The following is a 17,373-nucleotide window of genomic DNA, read 5'->3' as shown; positions in this document are numbered from 1 at the left end:
TGTTTTCCAAAGGGAGAGTTGTAATTGAGAGGTCATAGAGTTCGAGGGTTTGTCCTTGTTAACATGGTCATTATAGCAAGGTATATTACCACTATGAATATATTACAATGACATACTGTACATACATACATACATACATACATACATACATACATACATATATTAATAACCAATTGATAATATACAATAGTATATGTAACCATAATCAGTCACGCTAATTATTAACAAATAATAGTTATAGAGGTATATATTACAGCTATAGATATATTTACAAGATTTACATCATATATGATGAGTAATATCAATATGTGCAATGTATAACAACCTATCTTCCTCATTGTACCCATAATACACGTATTATATGTCTTTGTGATTGTTATTTATGTGATTTGTGATTTATTTTAATAATTTGTTTAATAATTTGTTTTAACTGGATATTTAAGTCATTCCATAATTTCACTTCACAGATGGAGATGCACATACTCTTCAATGTTAACGGGGCATACTGTATTTTGAAGTTGAGCTCACTTCTCAAACTATAATGAGGTGCCTCAATGCACCTTGACATTATTAGGCTAACATTTTCAGTGACAATGTTAATGATCAGCAGGTATAATGTTTATTACACCTCTTTGTTTTTTATTGTTACCATAACACTTGCATTCAAGTACTAAAGACAAGGTATGGCTAATGCTATCCTAATTGCTAAATGGTGGCAAATAGCATGGATGAACAGCTAAAATTAAACCAGTTTGGAAATACGAACAGAGACTCAGCACAGAATTCAATTATCAACTGTCGTTTATTGGGTGCTTTGTTCATACAAAACATCACACATTTGCAAAGTGTCTGTATCTATTAATAAAAGTAAGAATAAAGTGCTCTTTCTTCATTTGCACCGGTTTCACTAACTGTTTGAATTCTGCTTCATGGATAAGGATCATATTTGTGCTTAGTTATCATTAAAGGATACACTGTGATGAATTTTGAAGAAAAAAAAAATAGCTTACTTATCAAATGGAAAGTGGAAAAGTCGCAGAAATCAAGCAGGAAGACAGAAGTTCAAAATACAGAAATTATTAATTTTTACAGGAAAAAACAAGTGTTAACGTTTGAAACATTTGTGCCATGCTGCCTATAAAATAAATAGATTTTTCTTTTATAAGATGTATGTGTTTATGATGTAAAATCCTTAAGTAAAGTAAAGCGTATCATATATACAAAATGGAAATGGAAATCAAGAATAAAAAACTTGATTTACGTGTCAATCATACAGAGATCATAAAACAAGACAGCAATTAAGTTTTCAAGATACTTGATGATTTATGTGTATACCTGGTCACCATGTTTAAAAGAAGACAAGTTGTGCATTCTCTTGATGCTGATGTTACAACTGAAAGTATACGTGACCTGAAAACAAAGCAAGATTATGAGCTAAAGCTGTGTGGATTTCGTGAAAAAACATCCTTCTCCTCCAGCCCATGTATAGATTAAATTGTGTCCTCCATCTTTTATCTTTACACAAGTTCAATACTTTGGTAGGATGCACACAAAGAGAGGAAACAAATGGAAGGGCAGTCATAACCACTGATTAAACTCCTGACTCTCTGCTGATGTATAAAGGTAGGGTGGGCTGTAGTCTGTCAAGGCCAATCTGATTCTCAGTGTCCAGAACACACAACATCTCCACTGTCTGCTCATCCACAAACGTCTCCTTGAACCCCAAGTGAATATCATCTCTCATCTTTAGCTCCTGGTCACTTCTCACTTTTAGGTTTTCCACTTCCTCTTTCGCATCCCCTTCCTCCTCCTCATCTCCACAGCACAAAGCTACTTCATTCTCGTAGCAGAAAGCGCTTGGGGAGTGAGAGCCCAGTAGGTGCCGGGCTACTCTTGGGGCAAACGGTGATGGAGACCTGGAATAACTTGAGCTGGAGGTGGAGGACTGCCCGCTTCGACCCATCATCTGGCTCAGTTCCCTGGCACTGCAGTGAGGTGTAGATGGCACTTCATAGGTCTTATGGAAGCGGGAATAGTCTACATGGTAGCGGTCACCTTTCTCAAACAGCACTGGCTCAAAGCGATGACCCCAAAGGATCTCCTTGGCTAAGTAGGAGCTACGGGCCTGAGTGGTCATAGCTGTGGCCTCCACCATGCCCTCCAGGATGACCACAATCTCAAAGTCCTCTTTCTGCAGGTCACTGCGGCTCAGGTTATATAGAGGACTGTTCTTGTTAATCTCATGGACCACTACCAATGGCGACACCAGAAATAATCGATCTAGCCCATCGTCATAGCCGACATCAATGTCTGTTTGCTCCAAAGGGAGGTACTCACCCTCTGCAGTGACATGCGGCTTGATGAGCTGAGCACGCACATGGGCTTCAACAATGTGGCTCTTCCGCATGTTCCCAAGGCGCCACATGAGGCACAACTTGCCGTCACGCAGGGAAATGACAGCATGATGTGAGAACAGCAAGGTCTGAGCCCGCTTTTTTGGTCGCACCATCTTTGCCATAATGGTGCCAATCATGAAGGAGTCAATAATACAGCCTACGATGGACTGCACCACCACAGTCACCACAGCGATTGGGCACTCTTCAGTGACACACCGGAAACCATATCCAATGGTGGTCTGTGTCTCTATGGAGAATAGGAATGCCCCAATAAAACCCTGAATGTGGAGAATACATGGCCTCCACTCATCTTTTCCTTCCTCTGCAATACTCCGAGGATCTTCATCCTTCAGAGGGATGTGAAGGGAAAAGTCTCCGTGAGCGAGCGCCACACCCCAGAAGATCAGACCAAACAGCAGCCAAGACAGAAGGAAGGTGGTGGTGAAGATGAGCAGTAGATAGCGCCAACGTATGTCCACACAGGTGGTGAAAATGTCAGCCAGGTATCGTCGTGGCTTGTCCTCCATATTATTGAAAACAACATTGCACTGGCCATTCTTCTTCACAAAGCGGCTGCGCAGACGGCCAGTGCTCAGATCCAGGCCCAGGCGACATGAAGGGGAAGCACGACAGCTTTTATGGACGATGGGTTCATTGGTCACCCTCAAAGACAACGCTCCTCTTCGTTCATCACTTCCGGGGCACCTCTCCTCCACCTCTCCTCCACCTCCTTCCTCACCTCGCACACAAGCCCCTGAAAGTGTCTGCTGAGTCAGAGGACTATGGCCATTGTGGAGGCCCAGGCTGGAGATCTTCAGGGTATCTTCATCTGTGGAAACGATGCTGTATCTGGAGAAAGAGAGAAGAAAAACAATGAGAAACAGACAAAGGTAGATAAGAACAGGATGACTGTATGGTTGGATTTAACAGCCATAAATAGCAAAGTAATTAAGCAAAACTAGTCAGATGAAGAGGTTTTTGTTTTGAACTAACTTATTGCCATTTATAGTTTTTCATATTATGTTAACAGAAACTGTATATAGGCTATACCCTAGGGAAGCCCATTTCCACCACTTGATGAAAAAAAATTATGAGATACTTAGTCAAAATTATGAGATACTAAGTCATAATTATTAAATCAAAACAAGTTTGCTGTTGTCTTGAAGTAGCACTACACTTTGATGTGACTTATGAAATCTCTGCAAGTGCGTGTTTTCAGTACCGTGGTCTATCCTGACTATTTTTGGGCATCCACTGTTTTCATTCACGGCATCAATAAAATACCCTGCAGTAATTCAGGGATTGCTGTTGATTTTGAACGCCTCGAGCCGTATCATCTTTCTAGACAAGCCATCTATGCACCCACTAACATATATGTCATAAGGCTTCAACTTGTCTTACCCATCCACATGTCAAACATAATTCGGACCACAGCTGACATAAATGCACCATCGCAAATGGTTGTGCACACAAAGATCGACCCCATTTCTGTCCAGTAGTCTTATTAATTGCCGCACAGTTTCCAGCCATCCATCGGTATCTGTGCTGTTTGCCAGATGTTTGCAGCTGTTTGAATATGAAGGAGGCCACCTCTGCGTCATCTGTTTTGTTTTGTCTGCGCCAAAGCTGGTTCCTCTGCAGCTTTCTCTCCAATGTCCAAAGGCTTAACCTAACGTTATGTACTTCTTCCAATAAAGTTAAAACCTCACGATTTGTAAACCCACATCTGAAGCAGTTTTCAACGATGAGATCCATTTTCATTTTAGATTAGCCTTAGTGTAGCTACTGTTTCGGTTTGAATTTAGACTTTTTATCTCCTGATTAGTTGGTTATCTCATAATTATGACTTAGCTAACTCATAATTTTGACTTAGTATGTCATAATTTTGATTTAGCATCTCATAATTATGCCTTAGTATCTCATAATTTTGACTTAGTATCTCCTAATTTTTTTTTTCATAAAGTGGCGGAAATGGGCTTCTATATATACCTGTATGCCACAAACAAAAAGTCAAAAATATCATTGATTGGTTTCCAAAAATACAGATATAAAAAACAGGGCAGTTCTTGCCTTGTAAGATTGATCTTCTTGGCTAGTATTAAAAATGTGAGGATGAAAAATGTAAAACCAAGCTGTAATTCTATTATTCCATTGGCTCAAGAATTCGTCTTATTTTAAAATTGTATGTTCAGAACCAAATTTCACACAGCGAGAAAAGATTACACAGTGAGTGAGATGGTTAATTTCTTTCTCCCATAATATCAGCAGTGAGCTTCCACAGCCACGCGCACTTCTTTAAATTTATTATTCATTTTTATTCCTGTTTTTGAAGGTTTTTAAAAAACTAAAAATGCCCCTCTTTATATGTTGTGTATTTCTTCTGTGGTCATTACACACTGCTTCATGCATGTGGAAAAATCTTGACAAATCTGCATTGCTTAGCTACTGTTGCTAAGCTACAATAAGAATATCTGTGTTTGGGCATTGCGTTTCTAAATGCTCGGCTACGAGTGATATTTATGCTGCTTCATCCAATACCATGTCACAATAGTTGATAAAGAGTATAATGTTCAAATTATTGTTAATCAGATAATTTCTTAATCCTCCATTGTTACAAAACATTATTTAGAAGAGTTTATTGACAGGTTCTTTTCAGCAGTTTGTAATGTGCTGTCGTACCTACAAATATAAGTGTTAAGCTTTCAAAATAAAGATCTGATTCAGTCAGAATAATTCTTTCTGAATAACAACTAATACCTGATCTTTTGAGTACCTGTGAATGATTTATTGACCATTAACTGATATGATATCTTTTTACAAAGCAGTGCAGATGTTTTGAACATTAAGTCTGCTCTGGTGTTTATGAAAGGGGATTATTACTGCACAGATATTGTTTTTGGAATATGAAAAGGAACAGAAATAACCCAGATGAGATTTTTTTCCCCCCCTTTCCTCTTACCTGTTGACCCGCACCGCTCCCATGGCACCGGTGATCATCAGGCTGTGTCTGCGAGGGCAGTAATGTAGGTTGGGGCGGGCAGTTCCAACCATTAACGTACTGTTGCTGGACAGGGAGGCAGTATGAGCTCAGGTCTGTCTTGCATTTGTTATCAGCACTTGGGTCCCATGATACATTTTCTGCAAACAAGGATGATATTTTATTTAATTACCACAATAGTAAATTTTAATAGATTCAAAATATGAATCATAGCAAATAAAACAAATCAGATGATGAGGAAGATCATGATGAATAATTACTAGTAATGTTTATAAAGCAAACTTTACCATGTTCACATTACGCGTTCATTTGATATTTAACAAATATTTAAGGATAGTAAGATAAAGACTAGGATGATAGGATAAGAGAACACCGCTAGTTTTGCAGTTAGTTAAATAAGAATATCCCACCAAATTACCCTGGTGATGGTAAAAGCATTTATCTTCAGGAGAACATAAGAGTGCGCACTGAATTTAAAGGCAAATGACCAAAGGCAAATTGAGAGAAATCACTGAATGTCAACCTCGCATTAAAATTTATACCAAGATATCTCCAAAGTCACCAAGATTCATTCTCTGTATACTATGAATGTCTGTACAAAACTGGAATAGCAAGTTGTCAAATATGACTTGCTGAACCAACCAGAGGTCAACATTGCCATACACACAGCGACATTGCTAGCATGGCTAAAAATCACAATCAAAAATACTTCACTGCAAACTTTGGCCTTGCCCTAATGCACTGAGCAGACCAGACAGTTTTGTGTAATGAAAGCCTATTGATTTGGCCCTTGCTTGTGATTAGCCTCAGGGACCTTCAGGCTAACCAGGGGTGGAAAACCAAACAGGCAGTGGAAGGAACAAAGGTTTAAAAAAGAGATGAATCAGTGGTAATCCACTGTTGGAGGAACAATTGATCTTCTGTTTGGCCTGGTGACAAGGTTGAAGGGTTATTTTGCTCTGCTTATTATGTCACCATGCTGTGAAGCAGGAGAACCAAAAAGCACTGAGTTGCATAACCAGGCCAATCGCACGCAATACAAATGGGCATGTTTTATTGTACGTGAACCACTTTGGCTGACGTGAATTAGCTGACAGGCCTGCATTAATGAAACACAGTAATGGATTGTCTTGGGAAATTTTCTGACAACTGCAGTTTAAAAGCCTCCTTTCAATGACGCTTTCACATCAATAAAAAACACAGAGGACATGCATACACATAAAGATTTTGATGGGATTTGGTGTCATGTAATACGGGCTGTGTGCAACACTAGTGTGTGACGCTCCCAGATGTTTGTTTTACCAAGGACAGATGTTGCGAACTGAATGCTGATTGGCCATGAAGGACCATCTTCAGATGGATAATCCCTAAAGGTCGGATGATTACGTCAGCTCAATAACTCCCACAGCTGGAGGGGAGGGGAAAACACAACCCTTTCTCATGGAGATCTTAAAGACTAGCCAACATGTCAAGTCACTCCCTTATCAGTGCCGGCGGCACCATGTATTAGAAGGTATTAGAACAACACTGCAAGAGTGTCCTTTAAAGAGTTATTTCCTTGTTCTCTTCTTTTCTTCTTTCTTGTTTTGTCTTGTTTTTCTTATGTACCGCTGATGTATAGGGTTGCCTAATGTTCTGTACATGATAGACAAAAATAAGCTATGGTTTCAGCCTACTCCGTTTTTCGGTCACACATTGTTCGTGAAATTAATTATGACACGAAATCTTTTTTTTTCTTTTACTGTTTGATGGGTTTGCACACAGATTGTCATGTGTAACCAAAAGTAAACAATAATCCATAAAAACGATTAAAAAAACAAATAATTCCAACCGTGTTTGTGAATCATTTTAATTAAGGAAATATGTTTTGTTTTTTAAAATACGGTTTGCTTTTTGTCACTGAGATGATACATTTACCTGCTTGTTTGTTTGTTTTTTTTACTGTGATGAATTTTTATTTTGTTATTTTAATTAACTTTTCTAAGAAGAAGAATCTGTGGTTAAAAAAGTGTGGTGGGTATTATTTCTACATGCTGGTGTATATGTTGACAACATATCTATTCAAACAAGCTTCTAAAATCCTTAATGTTAATTTTACAGCCCATGTTTTGCTACTTTAGACAGTAACATTATTATGACTAAATTAAAAAACATAAGAAATAACCCTTGGAAAGTGTTTGGCCAAAATAAGGAACCTATATGAATGAACTATACTGTAATACATTATAACAGTCAAGTGTTATTATAATATATAACATTTTATGGTGTAAGGAAATTTAACAGAACAAATGGTTGAGCAATCAAATATTGTCTTGATCTTGGAAATCAGTTCACTTACTAGGTTGGCTTTTGTACCCACACCCATCTCGATGGCAACAAACCAAATTCCAGATAAATCTGGACCTTGAATTAGGATGATTTATTAAACACAGTTTCACCGGTGGTATATGATTGTTTCAGCAGTATATCAGCCCCTCAGCTGAACAAGTTGTTGACATTGTAATTTATGCAACTGGAAACCAAAGTTCTGGAAGTATATAAAATTTAATTATTTAGATGATTTTGTAGTTAATGGAAAGAAAGACTTTATTTTAGTAACGCAAATGATTTTAAATATGCTAACAAACAAATATGAAAACAAACAAAACAAAACAAAAAACAACAAAAAACTAAGTGTTGACACTAATTTGAGTGAGTTACACTGTTGTTCACTGATGTCTCTTTTCCCTACTGAACAGAAGCCCTGAGAGACAATTGCAGTAATTCATCTTGATCATAGTTACTGTATTAGCAGTCTCCATAGGAACACCTCTCATCTCTCTGTGGGGCTGATTCACTGTGTTCACAGTATGGTTGGTTCTGTTTGTTAAGTCAAGAGGAGCTGAACGGCCAAGGAGAGTAGAGGACCATCCACACTGTAACTCCCCAAAACAGGGATAACCCTGTGTGCAAAATAATGCTCTACAAGATTATTATGACCCAGAGTGTCAAAGAGTCTGTGTGATGAAGCTCTTACTCAACCACGTCAGTGGACATATTTTGCATCATAATCCTATGCAAAGGAAAGGATGGAGGAAAACCTTGTCAAATACCAGATTACTATGTCCCTTAATCTCCTCAACAGTATGAAAGGTGGTTGTGTGACCTGGCTTAAGACCTTTTGTGTAATCTGTGATCTGATGGCGTAAGAAAGAAAGAAAGAAAGAAAGAAAGAAAGAAAGAAAGAAAGAAAGAAAGAAAGAAAGAAGCACTAGTGAAGAATAAAGGAAAGTGTTGGTTTTTCAGGTGTGCTGTCTTTCATGCCAGAGTGTGACAAAAAAATCAGATAAGGGTGAAGTGATTATGATATCAGAGGATGCTACTACAATGTGTAATGGTGTTGGATAAGAGAAGTGGATACTGTAAACAAAACACAGTGCTTCAATGTTTTTTTCTCAAAGCAACACAAGTTTTTCAAGGCAAAGTGTGAAAATGCAAAACATTTACACTTAGACATGACATACTTTCTTTTTCCCATCTTCTGCAGTTCTGTAAAAAAAATATTATTAAATGAGATGGGCCTGCATGTCCCTGAGGAGAGCACTGGCTCCATTCCATGACCTAGTCCTACAGAAAAGCAAAAATAGGGACTTGAACGAGGACTGCACTAGAACTGACAAGAAGGACTTAAGTCATCCTACACATTCACACACAGTGTTAGAAATAATGTTGAACAGTTAATAATGTATAGAAGTCTAATTGTGTTCACTTGACAAAATGCTCGTCGGGATAGAATGAAACAGGAATTGAATTCTGAGGTGCATGAGTATTTTAATTTTATGATGATTTATTCTTCTATTTCAGAGGGAAATATTTTGTTTCATCTATGCATATAGATCATATATACAAATGTAATGAAGTGCTATAGTATTGTTTTAAAGCGTATATGTAAAGCTGTAGGAATGGCATTGATTAATGGAACTGCAAAAATCATACACATTGCACTCTGTACACTTTTATTGTTGATAATTTAAGTACATTATGGTGATGACATTTGCTTTTTGAAGGGTGTTAACATGTAGTAATTCCACTTTATGCAGCAGTGTATAAAAAGAAGGCTAACTTGTGTTACAGGTCAACAGAACAAATCTGGGTCATGATAAGTTGCCTCAACCTCAAGTTTGTCACATAAAAATATACCAGATTAAGTTTCTATCTTTGGCATTATTCCAGGCAATAGACAGTGGTGAATGCCAATCAGTGGATCACGCAGTGCAAGCAGAAGTTATGACGGGGCAGTTTGCAAATAGAAGCTGTGACGTGTGTTTGTTTCATTGAGGCCACTGGTTGGGAGCTGTCCAGTGCTGAAAATCAATCCAAAGCCTGCAGGAATAATCAAGAGCAGGCGGGAGCAAGAGGGGTTGGGGAGAGCTGAATACTCCCCTAACCTTGAACATTACTTTGGCCTTTAAAATATTTTCCTCTATCTGTTTGCACTCCCTGCATTCTTGGTGGTCAACTTACCTGCTGCTGAGTAATTCATCAACAGTAAACTGAGGCACACAGCGCAGTTTTAAATTAGCATTTTGATTCAGGAAACTAAACTGGTAAGGTTCAAATCTTAGTAATTTTTCACCATGATGACACAAACAAACTGTTTGTGACTAAAACATTTTTCCATGCAGAGCCAACAGATTAAAAATAAGAACATAAAGCTATGAACACTCACCTTTACGTTATTCTGGACTGATTCACTTGAAAATAAACTGTGGCTTCATCCTCATGAATAGATACTTGAGTAGGTTCACTGTTGTCGCTGTCCTCTCCTCTTTGCCTCCTTGTTTTTCTTTAAAAAAGAACTACCTTTTTCATGAATCTGCTCCTGGATTTCTGTTGCCCCAGCTTGTACGTGTCTCCAGTCAGAGCTTTGTCTTCTTGCTCCATGGTAGCTGAACAGAGTCGCTCCTGCCTGGTGGCTGTGCATCTGCCCTGATCCCTGCCAACATGTGTGTATGTGTGTGTGCGCATGTGTGTGTAGGGGGGGAGAGAGAGAGAGAGAGAGAGAAAGAGAGAGAGAGAAAGAGAGCTCTGATTATGTTCCTATTTATAAATGCTACATTTTGGAGTGTGGAGATGTTGACAGAACAATTTAGACTTTAGCCCACTCAGGGAGATACTTGTAATCACAGCCAGAAACAAAGCAACTCACATAACTAAAGAAGATTTTTGATCATGGGGTATTTCTTACACGCCACGCTTGCACAAAGTGTTCTTGTTTGTCTGACATTTAATTTCAAAGATATTCCTTAAATAGATTTACAGTAAATCTGCAGTAATCTGTTGCAAGTTTCTCTTAATCTTGATGATATATTAACCCCTTATTCTTATTTTAGCACATCTTTGCTAAGTATGGTGACTTTAATGCCAGTGATAAAGTCACTGGAGTCAGCTGTTTGTTAGGAACGTCTATCTAAAACTAATGCTGTGACAGTTCCTATTTTCATAACGATTCAGGTTTGGTTTGGATGTGTTTTAGGAAAGTGCTGGGAGGCAGTGAAAATCTTTGCTTCAATATAGCTGAAGAAACCACCCAATAGGACTCGCAGTTGTCTTTGTTTTAGCTTTGTTTTTGGATATGCCATGACCTGGACAACTGAGAATCTTGATATCCTCTGATATCCTCTTGTCTTGTCTACTGTTGTTACTTGTGCCAATGAAATAAGTGGATGCTGAGATATTTCATTAGGATTCATCTTCTAGGGAACACACATGTCTGCAGAAAACTGCTATCTATCAGATAATTTTGAGATGTTTTATTCTGGAATATCTCAAAATCCACAGAACTATGTAAAATGAGAAAGATGCCAAGACATCACAGCATTATTAAAAAGGCAACAGATTTACTTTGAAACATTCTGCTGTTGTAATCAGATGGCAGAGGTGTGTTTGACAGAAGACGTTTCCTCACATGATCACATACAGATATACAGATGATCAGTAATAGAAAGAGCTAAACATTCATCAGTTTATTTACATATTTACAACTACAGCTCTCACATCAAAATATTGTATTGCCAGTTCATATCCAAAACTGATATTTATACTGAGTTAAGTGGGGACATTACAGTTTTTAAAAGGAAAAAACGACTTCCACTGTCAATCACAATGATTGAATAGCCAGCCAACAGCACCTAAACAACTGGACTTCATTGTAACAGCACACAGTATCAGAGTTTTGGGCCAGCTTTCAAAATTTAGATTGTATTTTGTGGTTTTGTTGTGCTGATGAAAAGTAACCAAACACATAAGAGGTTGAATGGCAGAGACCTTTTGTTGCTGCTCTGACCACATCCTTTGCATATGGTCCCGTGCCAAGTGAGGTGATTAAGTGACACTAATGTATTATGTGTGGTTTAACACAGGTTACATAAGGTTGTTTTCCTCCTTTTGCAATTAAAGCAACTTTAATTTGTCAAGCATCTTTAAAAATTAGGAAATAAACATGCACGTTCAGTGACCATCTGAGTTACTGAGAATCCGGCGTTCATGAAGAAAAATAATCATTTATATCCTGAATGCCTTTTGGTTTTGGTTAAATAAGCAATTTAAGGTCTTTTAACTCTGAGGTGGCATAACAGTTGGAATCCAGGCCAACCGGGGCCTTTGCATGTTCTCTCTGTGTCTGCGTGGGTACTCAGGAAAAGACATGCTCGTTGGGTTAATTAGTGATTCTAAATCTATCGTAGGTGTGAGTGTGAGTGTCAATGGTTGCCTGTCTCTATGTCCTGTCCTGTGATAGACTGGGGATCTGTCAAGTGGTTAGAGAAAATGATGACTATTTCTTTTAATTTATTTTTGTTATAGGTTATAGACTAAAAATCTAATTTGAAAAAATAGGAGCAGATTAAGTGATAATTAATCCTTGGGATGACATGTGAATATCAGCAGCTCTGTGACCCAGCCAGTCTTAATAGCTGTCATAAAAGGATGGGTTTTCCTTTGGCAGCCAGGTTGATGTTTGATTTTTGTTGTGCAGTGTGGGCTGCTGAATCAGTCTGGAGTGCTACCTGTACACCAAAATAATCTCCCCTGCTTTGCTTTCTCATAACCGCTCATCCCAGAAATAAACGAAATCGAGAAATGGCTGCAGCCAAAAAAATGTTGTGCTTGTTTCACTGAGCAGATTGAACAGTGTCAGTCTCTGTAAATAAATAAATAAAGCATCAATAAATCACTAAACATGGCAGACTGATGGAGCAGCTTTAGCCATTTCTATATGGCTGTGTGTGGCCAACTTTAAGATTTCTTATTTCAGGCCACTCTGAAATGTTATTGCCAATTAGACAAAACTCTTTAGTTTCCATGGAAACCTAATTTTCCCTTCTTTCTCTCACACATAAATACACATACAATCTCTCTCTTGCACTCTCTCTCTCTGACTCCACAGTGTTTATTTATAAAACTGCTGTCTTTCTGGTTTCATTAGACAACAGGTGGGTGTTGAATAACGTAGGAGGGGATGCTAGGGTGCACTATAACAGGCATGAGCTGTGTGGGTATAGGTCACAGGTCAGGGGATTAACTAAGTGGGCGCACAGAGGGAATAAGGGAGCTGAAAATAGCTCACAGTTGAACGAACACAATGTCCTCCGTGTAATACATTTGAAAGAAATAAAATTGCTTGTTACTGCTGTATTGGCAACTAAAGTTAACAGCTTGATGATTCATTTATACACACAAGTTTTACAATCGACTAGGTCTACGAGATGGAATTTACACTTAAGAAATTATTGTGGGTTGCAAATAAAGCTGGTATGATAATAAAGAAATAATAGCAGGTTCCTCTTGCAGCCACTTCATACATGTCAAAAACGGTGTCAAATAGAAAACCCTCTAATTGGAGAATGTTAAGTCATGCAGTGGGACATGAATTGAATGAAAAACTGTCCTTACTGCCAACACAGCCATCTGTGTTTAGAAATAGCTCCGATCTAGGTGACAGTGAGATACTAATGCCTCTTTGTTTCAGAACCAAATGTCACTTCTCATTGCACTTAGAAAAGCATTTACACTCAAGGGTCACTTTATTAGGTACACCTGTTAATAAAAGGTTGGACCCCCTTTAGTCTTCACAACTGACTTAATTTTTCGTGGCATACTTTCAACAAGGTGTTGGGAACATTCCTCAGAGATTTTGGTCCATATTGACATGATAGCATCACATAGTTGCTGCAGATTGTCGGCTGCCATCTCTGATATGAATCTCTTGGTCCATCAAATCCCAGAGGTGCTCTGTTGGATTGAGATCTGGAGGCCATTGGAATACAGTGAACTCATTGTCATGTTCCAGAAACACGTTTGAGATGATATGAGCTTTGTTACATGGTGCATTATCCTGCTGGAAGTAGCTGTCAGAAGATGGTCCACTGTGATCATAAAGGGATGGACATGGTAAGCAACAATACTCAGGTAGGCTGTGGCATTTAAACCATGCTCAGTTTGTACTGAGGGGCCCAAAGTGTGCCAAGAAAATATCCCCCACACCATTACACCACCACCACCAGCCTGAACCGTTGATACAAGGCAGGATGGATCCATGCTTTCATGTTATTTACACCAAATTCTGACCCTGCCGGCTGAATGTCAAGAAGACATTTTCGTCCACACAACTGCCTCTCACTTGATATTTTCTCTTTTTCAAACCATTCTCTGTAAATCCTAGAGATGGTTGTGTATGAAAATCCCAGTAGATCAGCCGTTTCTGAAATACTCAGACCAACCCGTCTGCCACCAACAACCATACCACGTGCAAAGTCACTTAAATCCCCTTTCTTCCCCATTCTGATGCTCAGTTTGAACTTCAGCAAGTTATCTTGATCTCCTCTACATGACTAAATGCATTGAATTGCACCCATGTGATTGACTGATTAGCTATTTATGTTAACAAGCAATTGAACAGGTGTACCTAATAAAGTGACCAGTGGGTGTATAAGCACACACACATTTTCACATAACAAACCTTGCTGAGGAAGTCAGTGACAGAGTCAGCACCACCCAAAGCCCTCAACAGCATTATAATAACTCCTCCCTTTAGTCCTTTTTAAATCTGAAGAGCACTTGATAAAAGCTATTTTTTAGAGTGCCATCCATCTCTGTGTTCCCCACTTGATGACTCCCCTTCGAATGTCATGAGAGCCAATTTACCCAGAAGCAAGCAGCTGCCTCATTTCCCACTTTGAGAGCTGATCCAGGTCAACATGTTTTTAGAAAAGCAGGCCGAGAGGGACAGGAGGAGGCTGAGGGTGGCCGGTATTACTCCCAGTGGATGAATAAATTACATTCTAAATAAGATCTGTATGCAGCATCGTTAACAGGAGAAACACAAACACGCCAAGTATGCTCACTGTTTGGTGCCATTTGCTGAAAAACCCAATCTAAAACTTTAACCATTTCCAGATATTAACATAACATTCATCCTTGGCCTGGCGAAGGCCAGTTGGCTGAAACGCATAGGCACGTTTTTTAACTGACTGAAGAGCATCTGAGAGATGCGCTTTTTGCTACACCCAAGCAGAGCTCCATGCACCGTGTTCCTGATTGATATTAACTGTGTTTTAGCTACCTTAGAACGCAGACCTTATAGCTACATCCAAAAGAGCCTACAATGTTGTGTCATCTTTCAGGGAGGCCATGACCCACAGTTTCAATACTGTGATGGCCATGGCTGTGTGTTTCCATGTGTGTTTGGTTGTCTCCTTTCTTTTACAGGTGTTTGGCTTAACTGATTTCGCTGATGCCCTTTGTCCATGTCCATCTCTTTTTGACTTTGTGGCTGCTGTGATTCTCTGCCCTGACAGTCAACCGTAAATTCCGGGCTTAGAAAGATAGGGGATTGGGAAGAAGTGCAACATTCCAATCCATACCCAACAAACCCAATTAGTTCAGAGCACATGCAAGAGCTACCCAATGTTATTTGAGCATGTACAGTTGTATCTTGATTGGTTGGAGTTATAGATGTGAACTTATGCAAACAACTAATCAGGTTTAATGTATGGACCAGGCAGTCTCATAGGTATTTAGTTGTCATTTACAACTTCAGTGCTAAATAGCACTATATTCAAAACACTCATCCTATAAATCTTTAAAACAAACAGTAAGCTATGTGGATATTTTCTCATTTTTAGGAATGTCACTGTAAGAGTGAATACTTTTTGCGTTACCGTTATATATGAGATGACCCGCAGACTATAGTGTTGGAAGGTCAGAGTTAAGTGTAGCTTTAAATCTTGTACCTGTTTCATATAGAAGATAGAATCATGCCGTCTGTCTTGGCTGGTGTATTTGCTCTGCTTTCCCAACATCATAATTAAGTGTTGTAAGTAGGGGGTACTCGATTAGGGGTAAGGGTAGGGGGTAAAAATGTGATTTTATGGTCTAAACTGCTGATTTTACCATGCACATTTAAATATACATCTTGAATCTTGAATTACAGTTATACAAAGTCCTATGATACCACAATCATTTTCAGTGCAAAAAGAGATCTTACGAATGAGAAACATTAAGTTGATTGATTTTCTTGCTGTTGACCCTTTAATATTATGATAACATTGAGTAGAGCCGCTTTTGAAATGAAAAGAATTGGCTGATACATGGTGAAGAGCAGTGTAAAATTTATGTTCTGAGTATTTACTGTTTAGACCCCTTCATGGCCTACGTCACTGTGACGTCACAATGTTAACTGGAGGCAGAAAAGAGGGAGGCTTGAGGTGAACACTGTCACTTTCAGCCATGTAAATGTCACCTTGCTGTATTTTTGGCTGCTAAAACTGAAAAATCAAAAACATTAACTTAAAGTTTTATCACACCAGCCACTGCCAGTCGTAGACATCTTTGGTTTGGCTTTGTCAATTAAAAGAAAGGACTGGATTGAAATAATCAACAACAGGCACACTTCATATCAGGTCACATTAATATGTAATGCATCATCAGTTTCAGCCTGGATAACGTTATGGGTTAGAGTAAATTGTGACTGAAATTATATTAAGTTAATTATTATTTAGGGGGTTCTTACACGTCAATACTAATGCTAACCACCAGCAAACCCAGTGTTAGTCGCTGGTTTCAGAGGTGTTCAAGCAGTTGCATTGACTACGTTACCCTCCACAGTGGTTCCACTTACTTCTTGTAATATCATTGTTGGAGAGCCTTCACTTGATAAAGACAGTCCCGATTTTGGCCCCTCTGTGTCCTGTCCTCCTTTGGTCAAAACATCCATCCAGTGAGCAAGAGCAGGAGTCATGGAATATAGTGCCATCTGTCAGAGTCATCTTTTTAAAATAACACTCACAGTCTCAGTTTTTTCTCTAAAATATGTGTTTTCTCATCTTCTGGAAAAAATACTAAAATGTCAATTACAACTATTTATAGAATATAGAAATGCACATGGACCTTGTCTGTTCAGTTAACCTTGGCTAACTTCCTAGAAAAATATGTTTTTCCAAGGTGTCACAGCATTATGGTAGTTTCAACAAAATGAATATGATTGGTTGGCTACAGGTGGGGAGGAGTCGTGGTTTAGACTTAACTCTTCCATCGTTGGTGGACGGTCCAATCTCGGCCCCTTGCCACTCTGGTCCTCCAATCCCCTGGAACATGACATGACATATTGAAATGTTTACTTTGTTAGTTTTAAGTTGACTAAGATAAAGTGAGTTCTGACCAATCATTTCAGAATAAGACTAAAGTGTACTTAAAATACACAGCATCTCTGTGGATGTTTGATGAGCAGAATGGGACTACAAGCAGATGGTGCAGGGATATTTTATTTATTTATTTATTTTAAGTGACCTGTGTGGCAGGGAGGGGAGTGCTACACCTCAGTGCTACACCCTCAGACTAACCAAGCGAGCACAAACCAGTGCAGGCCAGAAATGTTCAACAATTGGAAAATGTTTAGAGACTGTGTGCCAGTTAATTAGGGTTGTTTTGTTGGTGATGGTG

At 38.7% G+C, this 17,373-nt stretch overlaps 1 protein-coding gene across 1 annotated transcript; it reads right to left on the bottom strand.

Annotated features, from left to right (window-relative positions):
• Positions 1–783: 783 nt before the first annotated feature.
• LOC125004799 (ATP-sensitive inward rectifier potassium channel 12-like) lies at positions 784–10,369 on the bottom strand. Its single transcript, XM_047579700.1, has 3 exons — positions 10,103–10,369; positions 5,356–5,534; positions 784–3,245 (listed from the first exon to the last, which is right to left on the bottom strand). The coding sequence occupies exons 2-3, from the start codon at positions 5,445–5,447 to the stop codon at positions 1,592–1,594; spliced, it is 1,746 nt and encodes a 581-aa protein (XP_047435656.1). The 5' UTR covers positions 5,448–5,534; positions 10,103–10,369; the 3' UTR covers positions 784–1,591.
• Between the last annotated feature and the right edge of the window lie 7,004 nt (positions 10,370–17,373).

Source organism: Mugil cephalus, chromosome 2 (assembly GCF_022458985.1).
Source record: "Mugil cephalus isolate CIBA_MC_2020 chromosome 2, CIBA_Mcephalus_1.1, whole genome shotgun sequence".
In the NCBI taxonomy this organism is placed as follows: Eukaryota; Metazoa; Chordata; class Actinopteri; order Mugiliformes; family Mugilidae; genus Mugil; species Mugil cephalus.
Note: the sequence above shows the minus strand (reverse complement) of the source record. Positions and strands in the feature narration are given on the sequence as shown.

Coding starts and splice junctions, on each gene's coding strand:
- LOC125004799 (XM_047579700.1), bottom strand. CDS start 5,447: ATGGTTGGAACTGCCCGCCCCAACCTACATTACTGCCCTCGCAGACAC. Junction 3,246..5,355: donor GGAGCGGTGCGGGTCAACAG/GTAAGAGGAAAG, acceptor CTCTTTCTCCAG/ATACAGCATCGTTTCCACAG.